The sequence below is a fragment of the Glossina fuscipes genome, unplaced genomic scaffold, assembly GCF_014805625.2.
Source record: "Glossina fuscipes isolate IAEA_lab_2018 unplaced genomic scaffold, Yale_Gfus_2 28, whole genome shotgun sequence".
NCBI classification, from domain to species: domain Eukaryota; kingdom Metazoa; phylum Arthropoda; class Insecta; order Diptera; family Glossinidae; genus Glossina; species Glossina fuscipes.
In genome coordinates, this window is record NW_023998423.1 from 1,621,794 (window position 1) to 1,645,813 (window position 24,020).

The window sequence follows — 24,020 nt, forward strand, 5'->3', positions numbered from 1 at the left end:
GGAGGTGTGTAGTCAACTTTTTAGCTTAAATGGCAAAGATTTTCATGGCATACTTTTGGAAAAAGATTTTTGGGGTGAAAGGAAACAGTAAGAAGGTTATGTTCCTCTCAAGGCCAATTCTAGACATTCAGGCAGCCACGTCTGCGATGTTTATTACTAATGAAAATTTCTTATTCCCTTGTCCAGTTCGATATATCTGGCTTGTAAAAAATAAAATGAAACTTTGCTATAACATAAATAAATATTTAGCCCGAAATTCATATTCTCAGATAATCTAGTAAAGCTTACGTTATTGTCACCATATATTAATGAACTTTAAGGTGAATGAATCTATTCGTTGTGTTCTCAATATTTTTAGATAAATTTCATATTTATTGAAAACGTACTAATAATAAGAGCAGTCAAGATCATTATTTTGGGGCTTTTTCCATTTATCGAGTAGCTTGCAAACACCCCCGCGGTAGAAAGTCCTTGCCTCCGAAGTGAAATAGTCATCAACCCATATTTGCATATGTATTAGCTAAATATGGTTGCATCGATCTGAAGTCGCGCTGTTTAGAAGTAGACCGCGCTGGCGAATAAGTGCGCAGCCGGAAAAAATTTCCTGGCCCATCCCACATCCATCTCTTTACATTTTGATATACACTGAACGGCAGCTTGTACAAAACTGAAACTAATACAAATGTCAAAGTCAAACAAATATATAGAAGGTATCCCCAAAATTTGCTCAAGATTTCAATTTGGATCATATTGACTTATGATATCAACTGCCACATGTAGTTCATTCCGTGAAACAGTTCATTTACTCAGTGGGAAATACCCTGCTGGTCTGCTCTCACGGTTCAGTGATCAGAGCTCCGACCAAAGGACCAACAAAGTCGAGGAGTCCATTTTGCCCTAACTGCTATTCAGCGAATAATCCTATCCTCTTTACATGGTGATTCAGTAAAATAAATAAAATTTAAAAAAATAACTCTGTTTTCTATTTAATTAAAATCTTGCGTATAGCTAGCGACATCCTGTATATACCTAAAATTTCGGGAAAATCGAGTGCAACAGGTCGATTTTATTATATTACAAATGTCAAGCTAGAGAATTTATTTGTGGACCTAATGAAAGGCAATCTGCAGAACCTTGAAAATTAACGAACGAACGAAGTTAACGTTTCTCACCAAGAGGCGCTGAGGAATAAAGTTAAAGATCTTATGCATGTTTGCAAAGAGCTTTTGCGAAAGCAGGAAAAGACTCTCGTCTTTAAAGCAGTGAAAGTTCATGTTACTGCACCTGCCTAATCGCTAAAGTTACATCTTTAGCCATCAACTATCGTTTGGCATTAACTCTTACTGTCTTCGTTCAATTAATCATATTGCTGTTTGCACGCATTTTCCGTGGGTGTCACATCACAGACGCTTCGCCAGTTGTTACTACGTCAAGAAAGCTAATGTCGCAACGCTCCCGTCAAACTATAAAGAGCAACTTTTATTTCTTTTTGGAAACTCGACTTTGTCGATTAATACACTCTTCTCTGTAAGGGACAAATTCATTTTAACGCTCCTCTAGGTTTTCCATATCCCTTTCTGAGGAACAACATGTCGTTATTCACAAAATAGGCCTCAGTTTCATTAATTTTGCTCTCTCTGCAGCTTGATTTTGATGTCTGGAAAAAGCCAGGACATAGGAGTGGAGAGCACGTTGGATAAAGGAAAGTAGTTCGAAGCGTAATTCGTTCAATTTTATTATAGTTTTCATCGGTTCGTGACACATGGCATTGCCGTAGTGAAAGATCACTTGTTTCCTTCTTGGTTGTTAAAGTCGATCTATACAAAAATGTTATTTGACATTCGCCACTGCCCCTTTTCCCGCCCGTTTTCAAGATAGTTGATGCGTGTTATGCGATATACATCTTATGTGTTCGATCGCTTTGAACGATTTTCACCGGCTTATTGCGCTTGAACAGCGCCAAACAGTGCTCTGAATCGTCTACGCTTTGCTGTTTTCGGCTCGGTTTGAATAAATGCCACAAGCATTTCGAATAGAGCTTTCTCATGGGCAAATTTGTCGATTTTGGACGACCATGATTAAATTAAGCATTAACAATAACCTGTAAACCAAGTGTAAGAATGTTGCGAAACCTCGATACATATCGTATACTGAAATCATATAGGCCACATATATCTCACAACCCGGGACTTATTGAGTGATGTATTAATTATACAAATATTTTAAATTGTGATTATTGAAAGATTACTTAGTTTCTTCATTCCTTACAGGAACTTTAATGTCGAAGTATCAGCCAATAAAATAAATTTCGCTTCTGATTTTCTAAGAAGCGTTCACAATCTTCTGTCGGAACACATGGCAGAGGCACGTTTCAATCGAACTTTTTAGTAGTTATTTATCGTTTTTATTTGGGTGAGCACAACGGTTTATTGCAGAGTGCACCGTAAGCGTACATATATATCATGTCACGTCCCTTCTACTTTACTCGACTTTTAAGCTTTGTTCGAGAGCTATCACTATGATTTGATGGATGGGTTATGCCATATGAATCTCTTCTCTCCCTTTCAAAACGTCGTAATTTTTATTCACGAAATGTCAGCGCATTGTTATGATGATATCATGTAAAGAATTAGAACAGAAAAAACGCGAAACCTGAAGTGACAACTCTTGCGATACCTCATAAGCGTTCAATACTTAATGTATGTACACATTTTGAGGAGGCATGATTTTGGGTTTTGTACCAAAAAAAAGAAAACAAGCAGTATGGCCGACGATGTGCGTTTACAGACAGATGTAGATTTGCTTAATGAATTTGACAGCTCCTCTTATTTGTAAGATTACAAAATTATCTTAAGTAATTTAATTCGTTTTTATTTACAAAGGTTTTCTATTTATTTAACTGTCATTTATTTATTCTCTTCAATGTAATAAAAAAGGAAATGTTATTTCTGTTTATTGCTTTTCTCTTAATTGCAGAAAAGCAATCAATAAATTATGGCAATAATAGCAATTTATTATATTACACCCACTTGTGTATACTACATAAACACATACGGTTCCACAATTTATACAATTATACCATATTTTTTGTATATATATATATATTTTGTCTTCTTTATGTATAACATATACGTTGCACCTTTACTTGTGTACGTAAAGCAGAAGGTGTCTGTTTAGAGTATGGAAGGGTCATTGAAAAGCTTTCACATGTAAATATATATTGAGTTGTTGTTGTTGCTTTTTTGTTGTTGTTGTTTTTGTTGGCATGTAATTGTTACCAATTACCTTGTTGTATGACACACTTTATATGCTTGGTTTGGCCTTTCATCAAGTGACATAATTTTCTGCTTCTACTACTTTTGATTTCTACTGGCAAAGGAAATAAAAAATAGTAAAAAACAACAAAAATTGAATAACGAAAAAACCACAAAGGAAAAATCAATACACTGTTCTTATGACATTTTTAGTTAACTACGTTGTTGCTCTTATAAGCCTCAGTTTTCTTTAGAGTGAAACAGTTTTTTTTTTTTCCTATTTCTTCTTTTGTTAGTTTTCTGGGACAAAGAATTGAATGTTCGAGTAAAATATAATACTTTGTTTACTTGAATTTTCTAAAGAGATCACGAGTGTTTATGTTCGTTTCTGAATTTTTTCTTTCTTTAATTTGCACTTAGAAGTGTTAAAAAAAGCTTTCTGTGCTAATTTGCGATTTACGTAAATTGCGATAAAAAAATAATAATAATAATTTTCGACGCTACGAACCCAATTGGCATATTATGTACGTGATAGCATGAGTCATAGCAAACACAACAAACAATCTCGTTTCTTCGTGATTGAAAGTGAGAGAGAGCAAAGTCTTATTGACATGATTACCGCCTTTCCCTACTTCTACTATCAAATTCGGGTCTGTAAACTGTTGGCGTTCACGTGCTTTGCCATGCCCATGTCCAACTTAAGGGAGCATCTTAATAAAAGCATAATTTTATCTCACGTCTCCGCTTGTTATTGTATCCGTCAGGAAAAAGGAAGTGTTAGGAACTTGAAATTTCTTCAACTTGATTACCAGACGTTTTACTCGTATAAGTTAATGATCCCCAGTTTGTGCTGACATTAACCGTGCTCATGACAGCCTAATGGCTGGTTTTGTTGAAAAGTCAATCCTCCGTTCAGGCGTTTCGACATAGTATTCAAGTAATGATCCTCATTGATTTGTGAACGATTTCCGTCGATTATAGCTTGTCGGATAAATTGCCTGCTTCTTGAAGGATGTCCATGTTTCTTATGATTTTAGGGCGGTCCAATAGATTCTAATAAATCCCAAACTGATAGTTTCTACATACAACGGATTTTATCTGATATTTTTACATCACTACGCTCCACACATAAAGCAACTGCTAGTGTGTTTAGTTCTCACCCGGCTTTATTGTTGTTCATTGATAAACTGAGAAGAAAAAAACGAAAAGAATCCCCTCAAACACCCCATGAATTCGACAGTTCTCTGATGGCAGTGTGATCGTATTGTACCCAAAAATTGTTCATTCGCATTTGCTTTTTAGATTATCAACACGATTTGGTTAAGCCCATTTTTCCAAAGGCACTGAGGCAAAATATCTTTAGATTACGAATTAAAAATAATTGGCGAATATAAGTTATATAAAAGGTAAAATGGAGTATAGGTTCATCATATAAGATTTTTTTTTTAATTTGCAATAGAAACCAATGTGTAAAATTAGTTCATGTCATATTTATTTAAAAATTATTCCATGTATTTGACCGCCTCGGGACGCCTGTAAAGATTCAATCTCAAAACACCAATTCTTCGTATGGGTATCTTGATCCTTAAACGCCATATTCGTTTGCGCTCTGTGCTACGAACTACGGCCCTTAGGGCACTTTGATTCTTTTCGAAGTCAGCATAGGATGGTTGCAGCCGTTTTCGTGCCAAGAGCCAAATCTTAGGAAACATCAAGATAGCCGCGAGGAAACTGAAGAAGCGGAAACTTGAACGATACTTTTAATTTTCGTACACGAATACGAAAACAAGTTGGAAGAAAGAATTGCATGTGTCACGTCACTAATGTTTACCTAGTTGTTCCAGCTGATCCACTTACTTACTTACTGCACTATATAGACAATAAGAGAACAAAGGAGCACTTTTGTGCCTGAGAATGTCGCATTTACGGTCCTTGTCTTCCGAGTTCTTCTACATCCTCTGCTCATAACACAAAGGCACACTGTATGCAGGTTACTATGCATCCGAGATTCGTCTTAAGCTTGTTATAATTTTTTTTATATTTTCTTTTTTTCTCCTCCTTTTATGTACCATTAAATTGCTACATTTCGTATATATATATTAATATATATTTATGGCTTTATTTATTTACCAGTAAATTTTTATTAACACATTTTTTTTTTCTATTTTCTACAAGCACGATATTGTTGTTTGCATTACCTTGCTTTGCGGAAAATGCACTATGGTTCGAAGAGTTTCACAGCACACGCATTGAGTCTTAAAGTTTGGTTTATTATGTTCGTTCGTCTTTCTTCACATAGTCCAGAAATTCTTTCATAATCTTTCATAGTTTTGTAATTTATTTTTAATGCGATTTTTTTTTTTTTTTTTTTTTTTTTTGCTACAAAAAAGGGAAGAAAAAAGTTCGTCATATTATACTTGATGTTGTTTAGTGCACTTCAATTTATCTTAGCGTTCATTTTTCTCCACTTTTTCGGTTAATGAATGCTTGAGTTCAGTTTCAAAAGCATTTTAAGTGTTTTATTTTTAATTTTAGAAATTAATTTTTTATTTTTATCATTTTCAATTATTTTTATACCCTTTACTTTACGTTGTGTTTGCTTTCAATTTTTACTTAAATAAATGATCGTTGTTTGCGGTCACAGTACTTGCTGTTGCCTGAAGTAAAGATAATTTATCTGCTCTTGCAATTACCAACTTTTACCGGCTTTAACCGGTTTAATACCAGTATTCATTAGTTTCTTAAACAATATCACTGTAAGAAAACGTTGTTGAATATGTCAATAAAATCATTTGTTTTTTTTTTTTATATGTTTTATTATCAATTCTCTGCATACGTTTGCTATGGCGTGTAAAAAACAGATTTTTGATATTTGTTTTTATAAAAAAAAGGGAAGAGAAAAGGCAAGCATGTGATAATTAAAACATCTGTTCAACTGATAATTTAGCAGAAATTATCAAAATTGTATAGAAAAAAAAAATAAAAAAAATAAAAATGAAGGAAATTAATTAAAAAATTATTTTAAATAATTAGGATTGTCTTAAGAGGTAGCCAGGGTAGGTATAAGCTTACGATAGATAGCATCATTAAAGATATATTTAGATAACACTATATAGGTCGCAGGCAACTATGCCAGATAGAAAAGCAGTTCTTCTCTTCTCGTTAGCTTCGCCTCATTTTTTAGGCTCATTACATAAACAGTCTTACGAAGATCGTAAATAGTTTTAGAAAAGAAAGCGTTCTATGGGCTAAACCCGCCTGTTAGTATGCCGATCGAATAAAAATCTCTTTTTGATTTAAATTAACCATCTGTGTCCGTCTGTCCATCTTGTTTTTTACTTTCATCAACCTACAGGCCGAAATTGTGGGGATATTTTGATGAAATTTAATAGTCAGAAACAAGGAGGAAGGTTATTAAAAATGGTTCGGATCGGAGCAATTCTTCCAACACTTCCTATGTAATGCTTTGCTCTGAAAAGTCAATCACTGCAGTGTAGCGTGGGGTATTTAAAGGCAGGCAATGACCCACTATAGTGGTTTTACATGCTCGGACTATTTCATTTAACGGTAATTAGCCTGTTTTGATATTACATTATGTCTATTTCAAATTTTTTGATTGGTGATAGGCTTTAAGACCAAGCTTTTGGAGTTGAAGAGCATAGATTATTTGGATGTCATTTATGTTAGCCAATATCAATTATCAAAACTGAAGTTTTCAAAAGCAAGGCCAAACAAAATAGTAAACTGATCGTGTTAGCTTCTTAGCTGAACCTTTCTGCGCACAGCTCGCTCTCATTATGTGATAAGAAACACTTACGGCGTTCACCGCCATAATACATACCACATTGTGGATTCCAGGAACACAGCGAACTCGGCTTATATCATTCAATTGATTGATAAAATATTCCTTTTAGTTTTTGGTGCATACCTACGAATATAGGAGAAACACTTTTATTATACTTTGCCGTAGTCAATTAAATTTCGTGTGCTATCGATTCCAAATATAGTGCTTTAGTTTTCAATGTTTGTTTATTGTCAGTCAGGCTTATTTATTCATTTTAGATAACCTTTATATTGTTTTTGGTAGCGCTAAGTCGTGATATAAATAAATTTTTAAAACTTCAGCATTCCTTGCCATGATAAACGATAACACTGCCTATTTTGCTTGTGCATATATGAAATATTACATCAATCAGCGAGAGAGCTTATAGCTTGACTGCTCAGTAAGGTAACTGACTCTATTTGTCCGTATGTCAGTCTATCTGTCCCTTAAAGAGAACGATTACGATATGTCCAGAAGACTAAGACTTTTCTCCATTTTTTTTCCATATCATTCTAATCAAAACTAAAGCATGCGCTAAATGTATGCATGCGGACGCAGTTAGTGAAAATCCAATACTTTTTCCTAAACTGGGGCCTCGTCACTTTAGAATAATTAAATTAATTTAAATATTTAAATTATGCTCGTGTTAATTCCTTCATATTTAATTGTTGGGTCGTGTACAATAATCACCAAGGTCAAGCCAGTTGGTCGATCATGCAAAGATAATGTGAATAAGTAAAATTTGTTGTGTTTACGTACCTTCGTAAGGTGGCCCAAAATTGAAAACAAGTGTTCTACGTGAATCCATTCCCGTTAAGGCTTAACCCTAAGGTGGCTGCGGGCATAACGAACCGAGCAACGCATAAATCGTCGCATCCCGACACATTGATGATGCAATGATAATAAAACAATTAACTGAAAATTAGCTGGCATTGGATATTTGCGGCATCGGTCGAACACCTTCGTCGACACAATAAATGTCATGCTTACTCGATGTCTTCACTATTCATCTAGTCGAAGTCGAAGTCCACGACAGGAAAGAAACCTCTCGCTATGTATTATGAAGACTTTTCTACGGTTATTTCAGGATGTATATATGATATATCAAGCAAGGGAGTTTTCGTTTCAAAACTTTACTTGATTCGAAAAAACATTCTTCTGGTTGAATTTTTCATCTCTTAAAAGAATCCTCCTCAAATTTCTATTTAATGCATTTTTAAGCAATACCAAGGATTGAAACAAATTTTTTTTTTCATTACATACAGCTTATGACAACGAACTGTGGAAGACATTTAAGATTATCTCTGTATAAGATTTTTTTGCTTTTCATTTCTTATTTTTCTTGATGCGATGGTTTTTGCTTAGTACTTCTTCGCGTTGTTTTTGCATTCTTGTGCGTAGAGAAAAATTTCCTAATACTCACGTTGCCCTATGCATGGTAGTTACCTTAGCTCATTATCATTTTTCATAAGCACCAATTGCTCATGAAATATCTACTTTTTTATTATAATATTGCCATTATTATTATAATTAATGCAACTACAAGGACTTGCTCTATGGCATTAAGAAGCTAAGGTAAAGTCTGAAATAATAAACAAACTTAAGAGGAAAAATCAATGAAACGTAAGACAGCAGAATATTCGTTAGCTAGAACATACCACAGCCTAGTGGATGTGTGCCCATCCTTCTATCCCGCTGACATTTGATTTCGTGAACACAGACTTGGTAATCGCTGTTCTTACCTGCTCAGCTGTTCACTGTCGCACCGGAATGGCTGTAGTTGGGACTATTCCTCTGAGGATTTTCTTGTGATTGAGAAGGAAAAATCGACGCAATATCACGCTTTTAAACGTTGCTACAATTTCTCTAGAACAAAAACCTGTACAGCAATACGTCCAAACCAAGAGAAAGAGAGAAGAACGCTTCCAATGAAGGCCTTCAGACTCCTTGTTCGCGAACTACTTTCGACTTACTCTGTGCATAGCAAAGTTGTACTAATAATTTACACTGGATTATCAACCCAATCAGTGTCCTTGTGATATTTCATGAGCACAACATTTGAAAAGTTTTTTGTTAAATTGTGGTCCGGTGTCGTTCATTTACGTGCGAGACATAGTGCAAAACGCTCTACTTGGATTTACGCTGGAAATGAAAAACCAAATTTCTGTGTAATAGTTCCATTCGACAATGACTGCGGTTTTGGTTTTGGCTTTGGTTCATGGCATATAACATGCTCCGCTTCTGACGTTTTAAAAGAGCGCAAGGCTTTCAGAAAAATCAAAAATCCTCTCCACGTTATTATAAAGCTCCATAAAAGTAAATATTGAAGTTGTATGTAATATTATCTCACAAACAAGCGAAAAGAAAAAAAAAGATTGTTAAATTGTGTGTTTTCTCTCTATCGCACACAATTAATTGGTATCATAACAAATGAATAAGAGAGAAATTTTCGTTTTTTGTTAACTGATGAGATTACGTGATGGTGATGCAATGCATGATTTCAAGCTATTTTAACCTACTTCAGGCATATATTCGTTTAGATGAATTTAGTTCAAACAGCCTGAAGAGTAGCTAAAAGCTCTACACAAAAATGAAGTGGTAGCGTTAATCGAAACATTATTCTATATACGCGTTGAAAGGACACTTACTCTCAGCAGGGTACTTCGCACAATTGTTCGCTCGTTCCAATTATTTAGAATTGTATGAAATGAGTGTGAAACGAACACAGACAAAACTTTCCCGGGTTGAAAGTTTAAAAACTTTCGAAGTATTTGAAGAAGGAACCTAATGATAATTGTTGGTCCCACTGGTGCCAAATTTGTTCTTCCGTTCGTAACAGCTATGAATTTACATATATATTCTTCTTTTATATACATACATACTAAATAGATAATAATATATATTCTTGAAAATAATAATAGCCCTGATAGTAATCGACTTATCCCCTGTTCCTCAATCTATTCCTCAGCTTTGTCTTGGAGTGTATAAATGAAAATGAAGAAGTGCTTGGGATCTCCCACACAAATTATAGACCAAAGGAGATCATAGGCAGGGCAAGGGGTAGAATAGCCCAGGACACAACATCAGCCCGTTCGGTAAGAAAGTTTCGATCGTCCCTCTCTCTCCTGCGCGTGTATTTCTTCAGTGTAACTATCTGTGTGTGTTTGTTGGCTAAAACTAGTAAGTTTTACAACGACACGTGTTTTTATCTGTTACAACCTCAGAGCATCCGACCGACCTCTTCTTTATATTATTATAATATATTATTCCGTTGCACAAAGATGACTTTGGGATTTTGGCTTGACGATGAAAAATATTACTTTCTGTCATACAAAATCCACATTCTTAGGTAAAGGCTACAAATCAAGCTTAACAGTAATTCGGCAAGTTGCAACCCGGAGCATCTACTGATCTATAACGTACTACCAATAGTTCGTACGACCTTGTAAAGATAAGAAAAATTCGAATCCATCGTGTAAACCTCAGTTGTCTGAAAAGATTCGCGATAGCGAATAACAAGTCGAAAGCGTTTAGTCTCTTGATCTTCTGGAAGCATACGCTACTTAGCTTTTAGTAAGATTTCCATCAACCTACGTTTTGTTTAATTTAATTACATTCACTACGTTCTGCAGCGGGGATTGTAAATTTTCTCAAACAACTTCTTTGAATTTCTGATTAAGGATATCTGCAATCTTTGGCCAGCTTAAGGTTCCCGATATCGTGTAAATGCGATCTCTAATCCTTGCGTTTGGACTTGTAGCTGTCGAGTCGATGTATCGATTAGTGAATTCATAGCAGTCGATAAAATCCGCGTTTTTGTTACTATCGAGTGAAAAGTGCCCCAATCATAAGGTTCGATATTCAAAGGGATAGTAAAGTGCAATATTGTCACGAAATGCACATATTTGATGCAACTGAAAAATATCAAGATAACCGAATCTGATTAAAGATGAAAATGCCAAAGAGTTGCACTATCAAGAATGATTGTCGAATCGACGCCGAGAACCGCAAACCGGCCCCTGATCAGCGTAGCTCATAGTATTACCAACAGTTTACAATCGCCTACATTTACATTACGATAGATATCAATTCCAAGTCGTTATCGTTTGTAAATTTTTCCTAATATTTAATAGTCAGTGCCGGATGTTTAAGCCAGACAATCTTTCAGAATAGATTACTTACTCTCTAAACTGGACGGTTTTCTTGTAGAAATTTTAGCACACAGAGGACACAAAAGGTCAGATAATGTTTTTTTCTTGAATTTAAATTAATTGAAACAGTCATTACGCACGTCTCCATCTTCGTTCTAGAATCTAGGAACCACAATATTTTTTAACTTCACGGCTGTGATTGGTCCAAATCATAACAACAGCAAGCAAATTGCATTACAACCACCGACTGCCTGAGCCCAAAAGAGCCCAGAGATTTTAGATGGTTCTCGCTTCAGTTCGAGTGGCATGTATCTCTACACCGCACTCGAAAAGGAATAATCTTCGGGGCGTTGAGAGTATGTTTTCTCCTTTCTCCCTTCGCATGCTGTAAGGCACCATGGAGTTAAGACTTCACGGCAGTTGCCCACCTAAAGCATCTTGCGGCACATGAGGAAAAGCTCTCGAAGTGATTGACAATTTCGAACCGGATGTTGGACTTTGTGGCGATTGCGTGGTGGATGTGCTTGTCTCTCGAGTCGCATCGTCAACGCTTACTTCACGTAGAACCCACATTCTCAGCCGTTACTCAATTGTTACATTTGCGTTAAAAGAACTAAGCAAGAGTTTCAAGAGCTCTTTGTTTTCTGTTCGCCATAATGAACGCTGCACTAAAGTGAATTTATTGGGCTAACGCTTTTAGTTTTAATTAAATTACTTTTTAACTAACTTAAGTTTACTGCAGAAGACGTTAAAAGCTTTTCTTCAGGCTTTTCCAAATATTCTCGGTTGGAACTTTAATGGATTTTTATTTTTAAACTCGCACATCGTGCAGGCAATCAATCAAACGTACGGGCAACATTTCAAATATGCAAGCAACCCCTTAAATAAAGTTTACAGCCTTTCTGGTAACATGAAAAACATTGTTATGGTAATAAAATTTCAAACTGTTTCGCTTCGGATGAGAAGGTTCCCTGTTCGGAAATTCGCTTTTGAACTTTACCTCCTGATATCCTTTGCTGTCTAGTTTGTGTGATTAAAAGAGAAGAAGGAGAGCTAGGGATAAATAAAACAAATTGTTTGCTTGCGCCCACCGCCACCGTCCTGTTACAGAATAAAAATTTTATATTAGTTACCATGGAGTTTGTGCAAAACAATGTTCAATTTGTACTTCTTTCGCTATTTTCTGTCTGCGTTTTATTCTCTTTGACTTATTTCTTTCAAACGCCGACTTCACCCCAGTAATCATGTAATAGTGAGAGAGCGTAGGAAAGTGAGTTGGGTCTGCTTGGGGAGGCTTTTGTTACTGGTTAATGGCGCTTTTATGGCGCCATTCTATAACCTGACAACATAGCATAACTAATAAACCTCAACGCGTTTTTACAAACAAACATACATATATACATACATACATACATGCATACGTGTATGTATTTATGTAAAGAGAAAGAAAGAGTAAAGGACCTCAAGGTAGTTTGGTGTTGATATTCACGGGAATATTACGCAGACTGCTAGAATAACAAATTGCTTGCTGCGCTGACTCATCATCGTCGAACGCTTACAAATACACTGAGAAACGTTACTCGAGATTAATTCTGTTTTCCTCTTTTTTTTTTTTTATTTTTATTTATTTGTTTGCATTCCTTTGAGTTGCATTGCATGGTGTACCCAGCAGTTTTTGTAAAAAATTTAAAAAAATTTTTGTAAGTTAACAAAAAAATAAGAAAAAAAAGTCTACAAATATTACGAAAAAATAAAAAAAAGGCTTAAAGAAAAACGAGTTAATGTGCATGTGAATGGTAAAAGTGTTTGTATAAACTATTCTCATTTTACACTCTTCTTCTTGTCGGTATATGTTTCATGGAAGCTGTTACACAATCATTTTGCACACATCCTAAGGCATTTGTAGAAAACATGTTCTTTTAAATTAAAGCAAAAAAACAAAGTTTTTTCTTCCTTCAATCTACTCTCTTTTTCCTTGTTTTAATTCTTCTTATCATGTTCTCCATAAATTTTTCTTTTTCTTTTTGTTTTTCTTTTTTTTTTTTTTTTTTTTTTTTTTTTTTGTTAACGCTTCTGATAAATGTCCATACGTGTTATACCACATTCACACACAAATGAATTTAAGTTTTTATTGGAGAAACAAAATTTGCTTGCATGCTCATAGTATTCATTTCAGAGAGCGCGACAAAAGTGGTAAGACACTGAACAACAAGATGCCATCAGCACCATCAGCACACACTGCCGAGGAGGCTCGTTTATTAGGGTAAGATTTCACCTAACCTAACTTTATACCACCAAACAAATGACAACAACAACATTTACATATTAACCCTTTTCTTAACTTGAGTAAAAAGAAAAAAAAAAAAAAAAAAAAAAAAAAGATAAATAAAGAAAAAGTTTGCTTTTTGGGTTATGCTTAAAGTTTTTCATTTATTATATCTTCATCTTCTTCTTCTGCTCTTTTTGTAATACTATTCAATCGATTTTTAGTGAAAAATTTAGAGACATGTTTTATTCCTTTTATTCTTTTTTCCATTTGAATGATAATAAACTCTTTTATTTAAATATCTAGCATTTTCGATACAATTTAGCCTTTTGCCTCTTTATACATATAATATATAATATATTCTTATATATACATATATATATAAATATATATATATATAATACATTTATTTTTTTATAACTAGAAAAATGCATTTTGTTTTTAGACTTCAACTCAGAAATTCAGATCATCATTTAGTCAGTAAGATTAATTCTCTCTCTCACTATCTCTCTCTTTCTCTCTCTCTCTCTCTCTCTCTCTATTTTTTTTGTCTTTTTTTGTTTTTTGTTTCTTTATGAGTTTTTCTTTATCCCCATCTTATCGTTCCCGAACTATCCCAATCTTTTTTTATTAAACAGACGAGAGCCGTCCACAATGCTAAGCCAAGAGTTTAGCAGAAGTCAGACCCTCTTTAAGACTTTTACTAGATTTCTCTTAAAAGAAAGAAAACTAAAAATTGTAAAAATTTATTTTTCTAAAGTATCTTTTAAATTAATTTCATTTTGAATTTTCTCTTCCTTATTTCATTTTCTCGTATTGATCTTTACATTTCTTCTTCATCTTTATACTTTAGCACCATGCCAGTGGATCCTTTAGATGATATTGAACTACGTTCAGTTCAATTGCAATTTCCCAATGCTCGCGGCTCGATTATAGATGCTTGCGATCAGCGCCGCGTAACCACGGATAAAGGTGATATACACGTGGCAATACAAGGCGACACCTCAAAACCAGCCATTTTAACCTATCACGATTTGGGTTTGAATTGTAAGTTTTCCTTTGCCAAAGATTTTTTCACAAACAATCTTTAATTTGCTGAAGAATTTCTCACAATTGTCAAGAAAGTGTTAAAAGGTTTACTTTTGAATTTTGATACTCTGGCGTAAAGCGCAGACTGTAGGGTATTTCCTTTTCTAATAAATCTTCAAAGTGTCTCTTGTATTTTCTCCTTGAGTTCAATGAAAGCACCATCCCTGTTCCAGACGTAAAAAAAAATTCTTGGAAATAATCTTTAACGAAACACTTAATTTCAAGCTATGTAAAAAACAAATGAAAGCACCGTAGTGGAACACTGCCACTGCCATTAAATACCCTACACCACTACTAGTGAGTTATTGATATTGAGTTGTTATTTATACAACGACGTGTGAATTATTAATAAAATGACTTTTGAAAATAACGTGTTATGTGGGAAGTGGTCAAAAAAGCGGTCCGATCCAAATCATTTTCAATGTCGTTCATCCTAGGACCTAAACTCCAATACTCCATGTAGCCAGTTTCATAAAAATGTCTCGAACCTGCGGCCTGCCAGTCCTGAGTACAGGAAAACACGACGAAGGGAAAACTTTAGGTAAATTGCGAAAATAATTTTGATTTGGTCGGTACAGTAAAAGGTGGGTGTACCTTCAAGTCCTTCGGGATGTTGCTATATCCGCACAAATTTAATAAGCTCTCGTGCAGGGTGTGGTAAAAGTATTTAGCAATAACGATGCCACATATATGGATACGAAAGCGAAACTTTTGTATAGAAAATATACAAACCAACGATAAAAAATATATTATTCGAAATATTAGTCTTCGCTAGCTGTGTATTTTTTCCATTCGTCTGACAATGTGTGGCTACCACGACAAAAAAGGCACACATGTCTTTGAGCCATTTGCGTACATCCTCCTAAGAACTTAACCGCATGTGAACGAGTGGTAATCGAAAGGGCTCGAGTTAGACAGGCTGTGTGGAGAAAGCACTACCCACTTGAGTGAGGAGTTGACGTATCGCGAATAGCTTTTCCTTATGGACGGATAGATGTCATATAGAAAAATGATGTAGTGTTGACTTTTCAAATCGATTAATTGTTGTCGGTAGCGGTCTGTATTATCCGTTTCGGCAATCTTTAACATCTAATAACAATCCGCACTCATCTAGTTCCCCCAGACACAGGACATTGTCTTGCTGTCAAAGTGATTGCAGCAGTAGTAATCGATGTGGATGGTACGCTTGGGTTTACACATGAATTTTTGCACTTGATTTTCTCAAAATAAATCATCTTTTCATCCCCAGGTGAGATATGATTCTTTTGCATCATTCCGGCAAAGGAAAAATCTTGCGGGCGAAAAAGTATTTTTGTGTTGTAACGTCTCTTACTGCTTATGGTTGCTTAATACCCAAAGTAAAAAAACCTTTCAGACATGTATGCGTTCTCCACGTGGTGTTAGAGCCATCTGAGAGATTATTCGGTTTTCATATTTACATACGATAGTAATGGTTCTTCACTCCTTCTGGCGCAAGATATTTTGTCAATTGCGGGCAATGGAAACATTTTTATTATTAGTAATATTTGCTACAAGTTGCAAGACCTGCGTCCTTCTTTATTGCAAGCACATTTTTGGCCTAATCACATCTATATTTGCTTTCAAACTTTAGATTGTCCTGATAAATATTTAAATCAACTCTTGCAACTCTTTCGAGTTATTGCGTGTGGCTGGCTATGAGCGTAGCATGTTTACATTTTGGATCTTCTATTTCATATTTTGCAAGCACAAACTATAAATAGCTGTAGCCGACAACAAGGACGAGAAGGATGGGTCCAACTATTGTATCAATTTCATAAATCAAATTCGTTTACAATAACAATTTACTTTCGCATGCATGTAAGCTTGAGTAAAGTCAGGAAGGATTATGTGTACGTTCCATTTAAGACTGGGGGACTTAAAAAACAGCCATTAAACAGCCCTAAGGGCTTTAGCGGAAATCTCCTTACCACTATCAAAGCAGCTTAATAAAACATTTGATCGAAAGATTGAAAGTTTCCAGCAAGAATATTCGATATAAGTATGTATGTCAATATCCACTTGAGTGAAAGTGCGATGGTTTCGTTCGCCAGCAGAAAGCTGGCCATGTCTGCGATTCTATCCGCAGTATAGTTTAGTTTTATAGTCATCACATATCTTGTAGCTCGGTTATAGTTCATGCCCAGAGCATTCGTCAGGCTTTTATTTGATCAGCTTCCATGAATTATTACATATATCAAGAAAGATATCAATACAATCATGCCAACTATGGGTCTTGGCCTTAATGCAAGCATCTATTAATCCTAGCCTATTAAATTGGTAAAATGTCGAGGGATTTTAGACACTTTTTATAATTTAGTTAACTAGAGATAATGCCACCCAGTCTCAAATATTAGTCCATAGCTGCGCAAATTAAATGAACAAAACATGTCTTAAATTCCTGCGTACTGAATACTTTCTAAAATATCAAGATGCAGTTATCCAAAATTCCGCTAAACTGAAGTCATGCTATTGAAGGAAATGGATGAATCAAAAACAAGGATTCTGACGAAGATTCTTACTTAACATGCATTCATTTACGTTCCACAAAAAATGTGTAGATATTACATCATCAGTTATGGTAATTAATCATTTAAGAAAGTTGGTTAATTAAAAGCCTCATGAATATTCTGAGCATGAACTATTTAACTATATTGTGTAAAATATGTAGTAAATATAAACAGTATTGCACATATAACCTTAAGCAAAGGAAGGTTTCTTTCGTGATCGTAATTCATTTGAATGCCGGTACAACTTGTATTAAATTTTCTTAGATAAGTCACGGATACGCGACTCTTTTAAGAAATGATTCAAACTATTTTCGTAGCAAAGGGATTTCCAGCAGAGCACACAAGGCCGATTAAGTAACGATTTCTTTCGTAAAGCAATGGCCTTTGTCTTCTGTTCTGTTGAGCATACGAAACTGTCTTTCTTTCTATCCTCTTTCTTTTACATGCAATTTCTTCTGATCAACACTATGCCTACACACATACCATTTATAGCACGTCCTATGAGTGACTAACAGCTGAATTTTAAAATTTCCTTCAAATCATTTTCTTGGTTAATATAATCTTTAATGAGCCTACGTTAGACGAAAGCGGAATTGAAAAAGCTTTAATGGCTATGAAACCATTGTTTTGTGAGATGGCATTTGATATATTTTATACTCTACGCGGACTTAATCAACATCCAAAATGGGCTTAAAGTAGGCCCATTTTTCAATTATAGAAATCAATTCCAAATCATTTATTGGATTGATATAAACTTGTCATTCCGTCTATCTAAATGATGTCTTTCCTCCGCGTTTTGTACTGAACCATGAGCTCATAATTCGTTCAGAGTTCAAAATCTTTTTATGAAATTTGGAATAGTGACGTCGTATCGCTCCAGAGCGAACTCTTGTAAGAGTTACATTTTTGATTACTTTCGGACCGTTTTCCGGAAAAAGGATTCTATTTTGATGGAATGTGCAAAATTTATGTAGGATAAGACTACTTTTCGAGCTCTTTCTTATAGAGGAGTAGATGAGACACATGGCTACCAAGTCGGTGTACGCGGGCTCATACGGTAACTCAGTTTGACCAAGCGGTTACCCGCTCGTAGCTTCATTGAGTGCTCAATCAGTAAAACGCATAACCCTTACCGATTGACTGCCCATCCACTAAACACCTACCACTTCCTATCTGCTTCTCTTTTCTCAGTTCTTTCTGATCATCACCCGGTTAGGCGAATAACTGAAATCCTCTGAGTGATTGGCCATATTAAAAAAGAAATGATCAGTTACTTCTTCCTCGTCGTGTTATACGTGTAGAGAACATCCCCGAGTGATTGTTTACCATATTAAAAAACAAAGCAAAAAAATATAAATGTTCTTATGAAAAGTAAACCTTTAGATGGGAAAGAAATCTAATTTTTAATATTCTATAGTAAAAATTGGTTCAGAATAGTATTTCCACACATAAATTCACTGGGCTAAGTTTGAACTACGTTACATGCATTTTTTGGATCCCAGGTCATGGAACATTTCTCAGCAAGAGTAGATCTTTATACAGTAAAAAGAAGGCGCATTGTTTGTTATTTTATGACGAAGAAAAGTGAGGAATCGTATCAAGCGAAGCGGTATGCGGTGTTTAACAATTGTGACTTTCCCGATCAATTGTCCCATTTTGACATATACTTAACAGAAAAATTTACTGATTTTCGTGGCTTAGACAGTATGGAGAGGAACTTAAAACTCAGAATACTCGAGAACTGAGATGATGTACCTTATACATCATAATGTAGGTTTTAACTAGTGCTCAGTAACAAGTACATTTACACTGGTAGTGTCCTGGACACCTCGTAATCTTTGTCGACATAAAAAGTATTGAATGGACAGGCGCCGATAAGCAAAACACTAGTCCACTACGGAAACGACTAGACGAATACAATATAAAAAATCGTGTATCTCAACTACATTTGGAGGAATTTTTTCGCTACCAGTGCTTTACCAGCGTTTTACATGCAATATCTAGATATGTGCATTATATATTTATATACTATATGTACGAACACATGTTCATTTTACGAAACTTCACAGACACTAAACTATTCCTTTATTATATTGGGCTAAAATTTCATAAAATAAAACAAAAAAAAGTTGCAATTTCCATTGCTTCGTTTGATAAAATTTTTTTTTTTTCCAAATTTTAAAATATATTAGCAAAAAACTTTCATTATAATATTTATATACATGTAATCTGTCGTCTCGCGGCATTCTTTGTTACTGAAAATTTCCGAATACGATAGGTAAATGGGCCAGGGTCCCCACTTCGGTTAACTATCAAATTTGCTTTCGAATTGCTCCCAGCGTTCTTGTCACAGACATATTTAATACCATGAATACATTTTCAAAGGAAGTGATTATTATCTGTAAAGGTCTTAAAATTAGTTTATGAACACCTTGATACGCGACCTTTCAAATAGAGTGTTATTCGATTTTGTTTTTGAACCTACTCCAGTGGGTATAATAGATTTGCAAATATTTATGGCGTATGAAAAAATGTCTCGGCGATCTTATAGAATACACACATTCTTAACAGCATATTCTGAAACGAGCATATTGTAACCGGTTACCGGTTACCAGCCATAAAAAAAAGCGAGATGATTTTTTTTTTATAATTGTTTAAACCAATTTTGATATTTCGAAGGAATAGCCATTAAATGTAGCTCCGACGTCGCTTTTATTATAAAACAACATTGTTAACTGCGGCAAACCACATAGAACGTGATGCACCTTTGATGTTGCTCAACATCAACAACGAAATTGATTTGTAAATGTCTTTCCATCAATCTGTCAGTCAATAAAAGCGCAACTACATTCAAACTCGTTTTCATGCGCTCTTTTCTTGTACGTTTTTAGGCGGTCCCTATTTAAGAAATGCTTTTTAATTTCGTTGAGAAAAATTTGTTTTGTGCGACCGCATAAGCGGTTTTTTTCTGTGCGTCCCTATTCACCGGACAAAAACAGATTTGGGTATATAACTTTAAAATTTTGTTTAGAAAACGATCTTCATATCGAATTTTCTTTTTATCACCCCCGTGTTAGTCTAAAATTCAAAAGTCTGTAAAATCTTAGCATGACTCTGTCTACAATTACCGTTGAACCATTACCATTAAATTGATTATAATGATTATTTTCCATTTTGTTATTAATAAACGTCTAGATTAAATTTTGAAATCAACTAAGCGGGACCAAATATTCATTCTCTTTGATCCCGTATAGTCCAATTAAGTGCTATTAAAACGATCTAAAAGATTGATTTCAAATAAGATACGGTATACGATATGTACAATTCATTAAGTTAAGGATGTGTGGGCTGATTTACTAGGGACCGTACGTAGAAATAGCGGTTTTGACTCTGTTAGAAGAGTTACAATGCAAAGTAGCGTCAAACAATTGATCGAAGTTAAGTTCGCCGTGCTACGATATGCTCAATACGCCATACGTTCTATATATCTAATGAATACTACCTCATCTTGTAGTGGAATGGTCACGTATAAGCCAAAGAATTTTATTAAAAATGTCGACCTAAACTGAATAAATTCGTTCTTGATGAATGAACAGATTTTCTCATATGTTATATATGTAACAAGATTTCTTAGCAATTATTATTGCAGCTAAGCTTCCAAGCAAATGAAAAATTAAAATTGTAAAAGCAAAAAATTTGTTGCAAAAAGTAATCGGATCGCAACCCCAAGAGAATCCTTAATGTATTTTATAATCATTTTTAGATGCCACCAGTTTCGCTGGCTTTTTCAATTTCCCATTAATGCGTGGTTTGTTGGAGAATTTTTGTGTTTATCATGTCACCGCTCCGGGCCAAGAAGAGGGCGCTCCCACTTTACCAGAAGAGTAAGTTCTCATTCTTGATCAATCGCTTATTCGACATACGATATGATATTTATTCAAAATTCTTTTTAGTTACATTTATCCCACCATGGATGAATTGGCCAATCAATTACAATTCGTTTTATCGCATTTTGGCTTAAAGTCGATTATAGGTTTTGGCATTGGGGCTGGCGCCAATATCTTAGCTCGTTTCGCTTTGGCTCATCCCGACAAAGTCGGAGCGATGTGTCTCATTAATTGTGTGTCAACACAATCCGGTTGGATTGAATGGGGTTATCAGAGTTTTAATGCTCGTTTCTTACGTACCAAAGGCATGACTCAGGGTGTCATCGATTATTTGATGTGGCATCACTTTGGACGCAATCCCGAAGAGCGCAATCATGATTTGGTTCAAGTGTATAAACAGCATTTTGAACGTGGTGTTAATCCTACCAATTTAGCCATGTTAATAAATTCGTATATACATCGTAACGACTTGAATATAGCACGCACACCTACTGGTACCCCCGGCACTGAAACGTCGGCTAGCACTTTGAAAATGCCCATCATGAATATAACGGGGGCATTATCGCCTCACGTTGACGATACGGTAACGTTTAATGGCCGTTTAGATCCTACTAATTCAACTTGGATGAAGGTTAGGCGAATATATTTTTCGCATAGATATTAAAAAACACGTATTGGTATCCTTTTTGATTTACTAATTGCCTTATCGTTTAGATATCGGATTGTGCTATGGTTTTAGAGGAACAGCCAGCTAAATTGGCCGAAGCTTTTAGGCTTTTCTTGCAAGGCGAAGGCTACGGTAAGTATCTCATTTATAACATCCGCCAACTGTAGTTTCTCATATATATCGTTAAAACAATAACTCGCCCGCTATTTATTAAATTCCAACCACACACTAAACAAGTAAAACACATCAACAAATTCACACCCAACAACCAAGAAAAAAAAAAAAAAAAACAAAAATTCGTCCAAAATTCAGTATTTAATTAAATAGAAAGTTCTTTGATTTTCTTTCATTCATTAGTTGTCGTTCATTTTTGTTTTTCATTTTGTTCTTTTTTTCTCAAGTTTCTCAATAACGTCTTCTCATCTCTTTTTATACACTTTTCCCACTCTCTCTCTCTCTCTCTCTCCCACTTTTTCTCTGTTTTTCTATTTCTTAGATACAAACTCTTTTGATTTGTATGATACCTTTAAGTTTTAGGTTTCGAAAGCATTAGTTTTTTAATTTTATGCGAGGCTTTCTTTTTAGAAGCCAGTACTTGCATGGCAAAAATGATAGCAATTCCGAGAATAAGTAGTTTGCGTTGATCAGTTTTTCTTTTTGCGATTTTTCCTGTTTGCTTTACTATGTTTACAACAAATGTAAAAAATTTAAAATTTATTGTAAAAATTTTTTCCTAAGAACAAGTTTATTACAATTTTCATTTAAATCGATTTGATTTACTAAATAATTTTTTTTAATACAAGTTTTTCTTAAAAGGTTTTCGTTACAATGTCAACGATATAAGCTTTTCAGATTAACATATGAACTGTTTAGGTACTACTTACTTACTTTTGCTTTAGAACGCTTAGCTAAATCAGGATAAGCAGTTCCACAAAGCGTATAAGTTTCATACTAGAGGCAAGTCGAATCCGCAATAAAATAATCATTCTTCATTTACACTTAAGTTAAAACAAATGGGAACACAATAGGCCACCAAAGGCCGCCGTAAAATAACCTACGTCATCCTACAGTTATTCATATAATGACTTTTTAAAACAAAGTGATATGGGAAGCGGCAGAAAAAGTGGTTGGACCCGAACCCGGAGACAGACAGACGGTCAGATAAGGTTGTAAATAAATGCAATAAAAGGTGGATGTATCTCACGTCCTTCTGGATATTGCCTATATCCGCACCCTTGCGCCAAAATTGGTGTAGGGTACTGATAAAGGCAGCAGTGGCTATTGGTGAATTTATTTATTTGTTTTTTTTTTGTTAAGAAAACCAGAATTTTCTTGACCTTACTTTTACTTATTGTTGTTTTAAAAGTGGAGAAATATGTTTTGCGAAAGTGGAGCGAAGTTGAAAATGCTGTTCCTTCGAATTCATTTATAGCTTATCTGTCAACATCCACTGGTCGCATTAATAGATTTGATAACTTTTTACCTTGTCGGTCACAATTGTATTCCCCTCATCCAAGCTAATCCATTGCTCATAAACGAACACGAACATTACGTTCCGTCCTGGCTTTTTTGCCAATCCGCTTACTCATGTGCCTTACTCTTGTAATCGTTGTCAAGAATTTCTCGTTAAACGCCTTTATTTCATAGGCACTGCAAATAAAAGAATCAAAAATTAAAACCTATTTTCGGAAATTTTTTCCTCAAGAAATGTTAGATAGTTTCTATGTTCCTTCCTTTTATCAGATACGTGATTTTCGTAACAATGTTGTTGGCGCTATTTCTGTTTTAAACACAACCGGAAAAGAATGAAATATCGAGGGTCTATCATATTTGATCGACATGGACAATTTCCTCCCTTTTGGTCTACACACTGTATAAAATTATCTTATTGCTGTAGTTCATGGTAATAAGCAGAAAAGTTATTTTTTATACCCCCCAACTGCACTGTTTGCGATACAAAGGTATATTAAGCTTGTGAGAATGTAAATATGACATTGATCAAGAATACATATACTCTAGCGTGTCTCTGAAGCGTTCCTGGTGTTGCAAACTTTTTGACAAAATGAATGGTGGATGCGAAGTAACAATCAAAACTTTTTCTTTTGCGACCATGTCCGGAATCGACATTTTAAAGCAAAAAAAACGAAGCTTATGAACTCATTATCCCTATGCAGTAGTGGTCACTAGTGCATGCTCTAGTGTTAAAATCGCTAACTGCCAAAATCACAAGTACAATAGTCATCAATGCAGAAAATATCATATAACGGTTCAAAGAGGTGTATCCAAGCGTATGCTGACAATGTTGACATTTATAGTCGTACTTGTCGTAGTAGTTGATGAATAGTAATATAAACG

General features: G+C 34.9%; 1 protein-coding gene across 10 annotated transcripts in view; it reads left to right on the forward strand.

The window, feature by feature from the left end:
* The window catches only part of LOC119636589 (protein NDRG3), a 57,671-nt gene that overhangs the window by 24,291 nt on the left and 9,360 nt on the right, over window positions 1-24,020 (forward strand). For 4 of the 10 annotated variants that reach the window (XM_038032029.1, XM_038032035.1, XM_038032037.1 and 1 more), the window contains 5 exons: window positions 13,393-13,491; window positions 14,348-14,541; window positions 20,875-20,995; window positions 21,065-21,629; window positions 21,713-21,797. In XM_038032029.1, the coding sequence (XP_037887957.1) occupies window positions 13,393-13,491; window positions 14,348-14,541; window positions 20,875-20,995; window positions 21,065-21,629; window positions 21,713-21,797 (1,064 nt within the window). The remainder of the gene's footprint in view (window positions 1-13,392; window positions 13,492-14,347; window positions 14,542-20,874; window positions 20,996-21,064; window positions 21,630-21,712; window positions 21,798-24,020) is intronic. The other 6 variants (XM_038032030.1, XM_038032034.1, XM_038032038.1 and 3 more) reach the window with 2 other exon arrangements.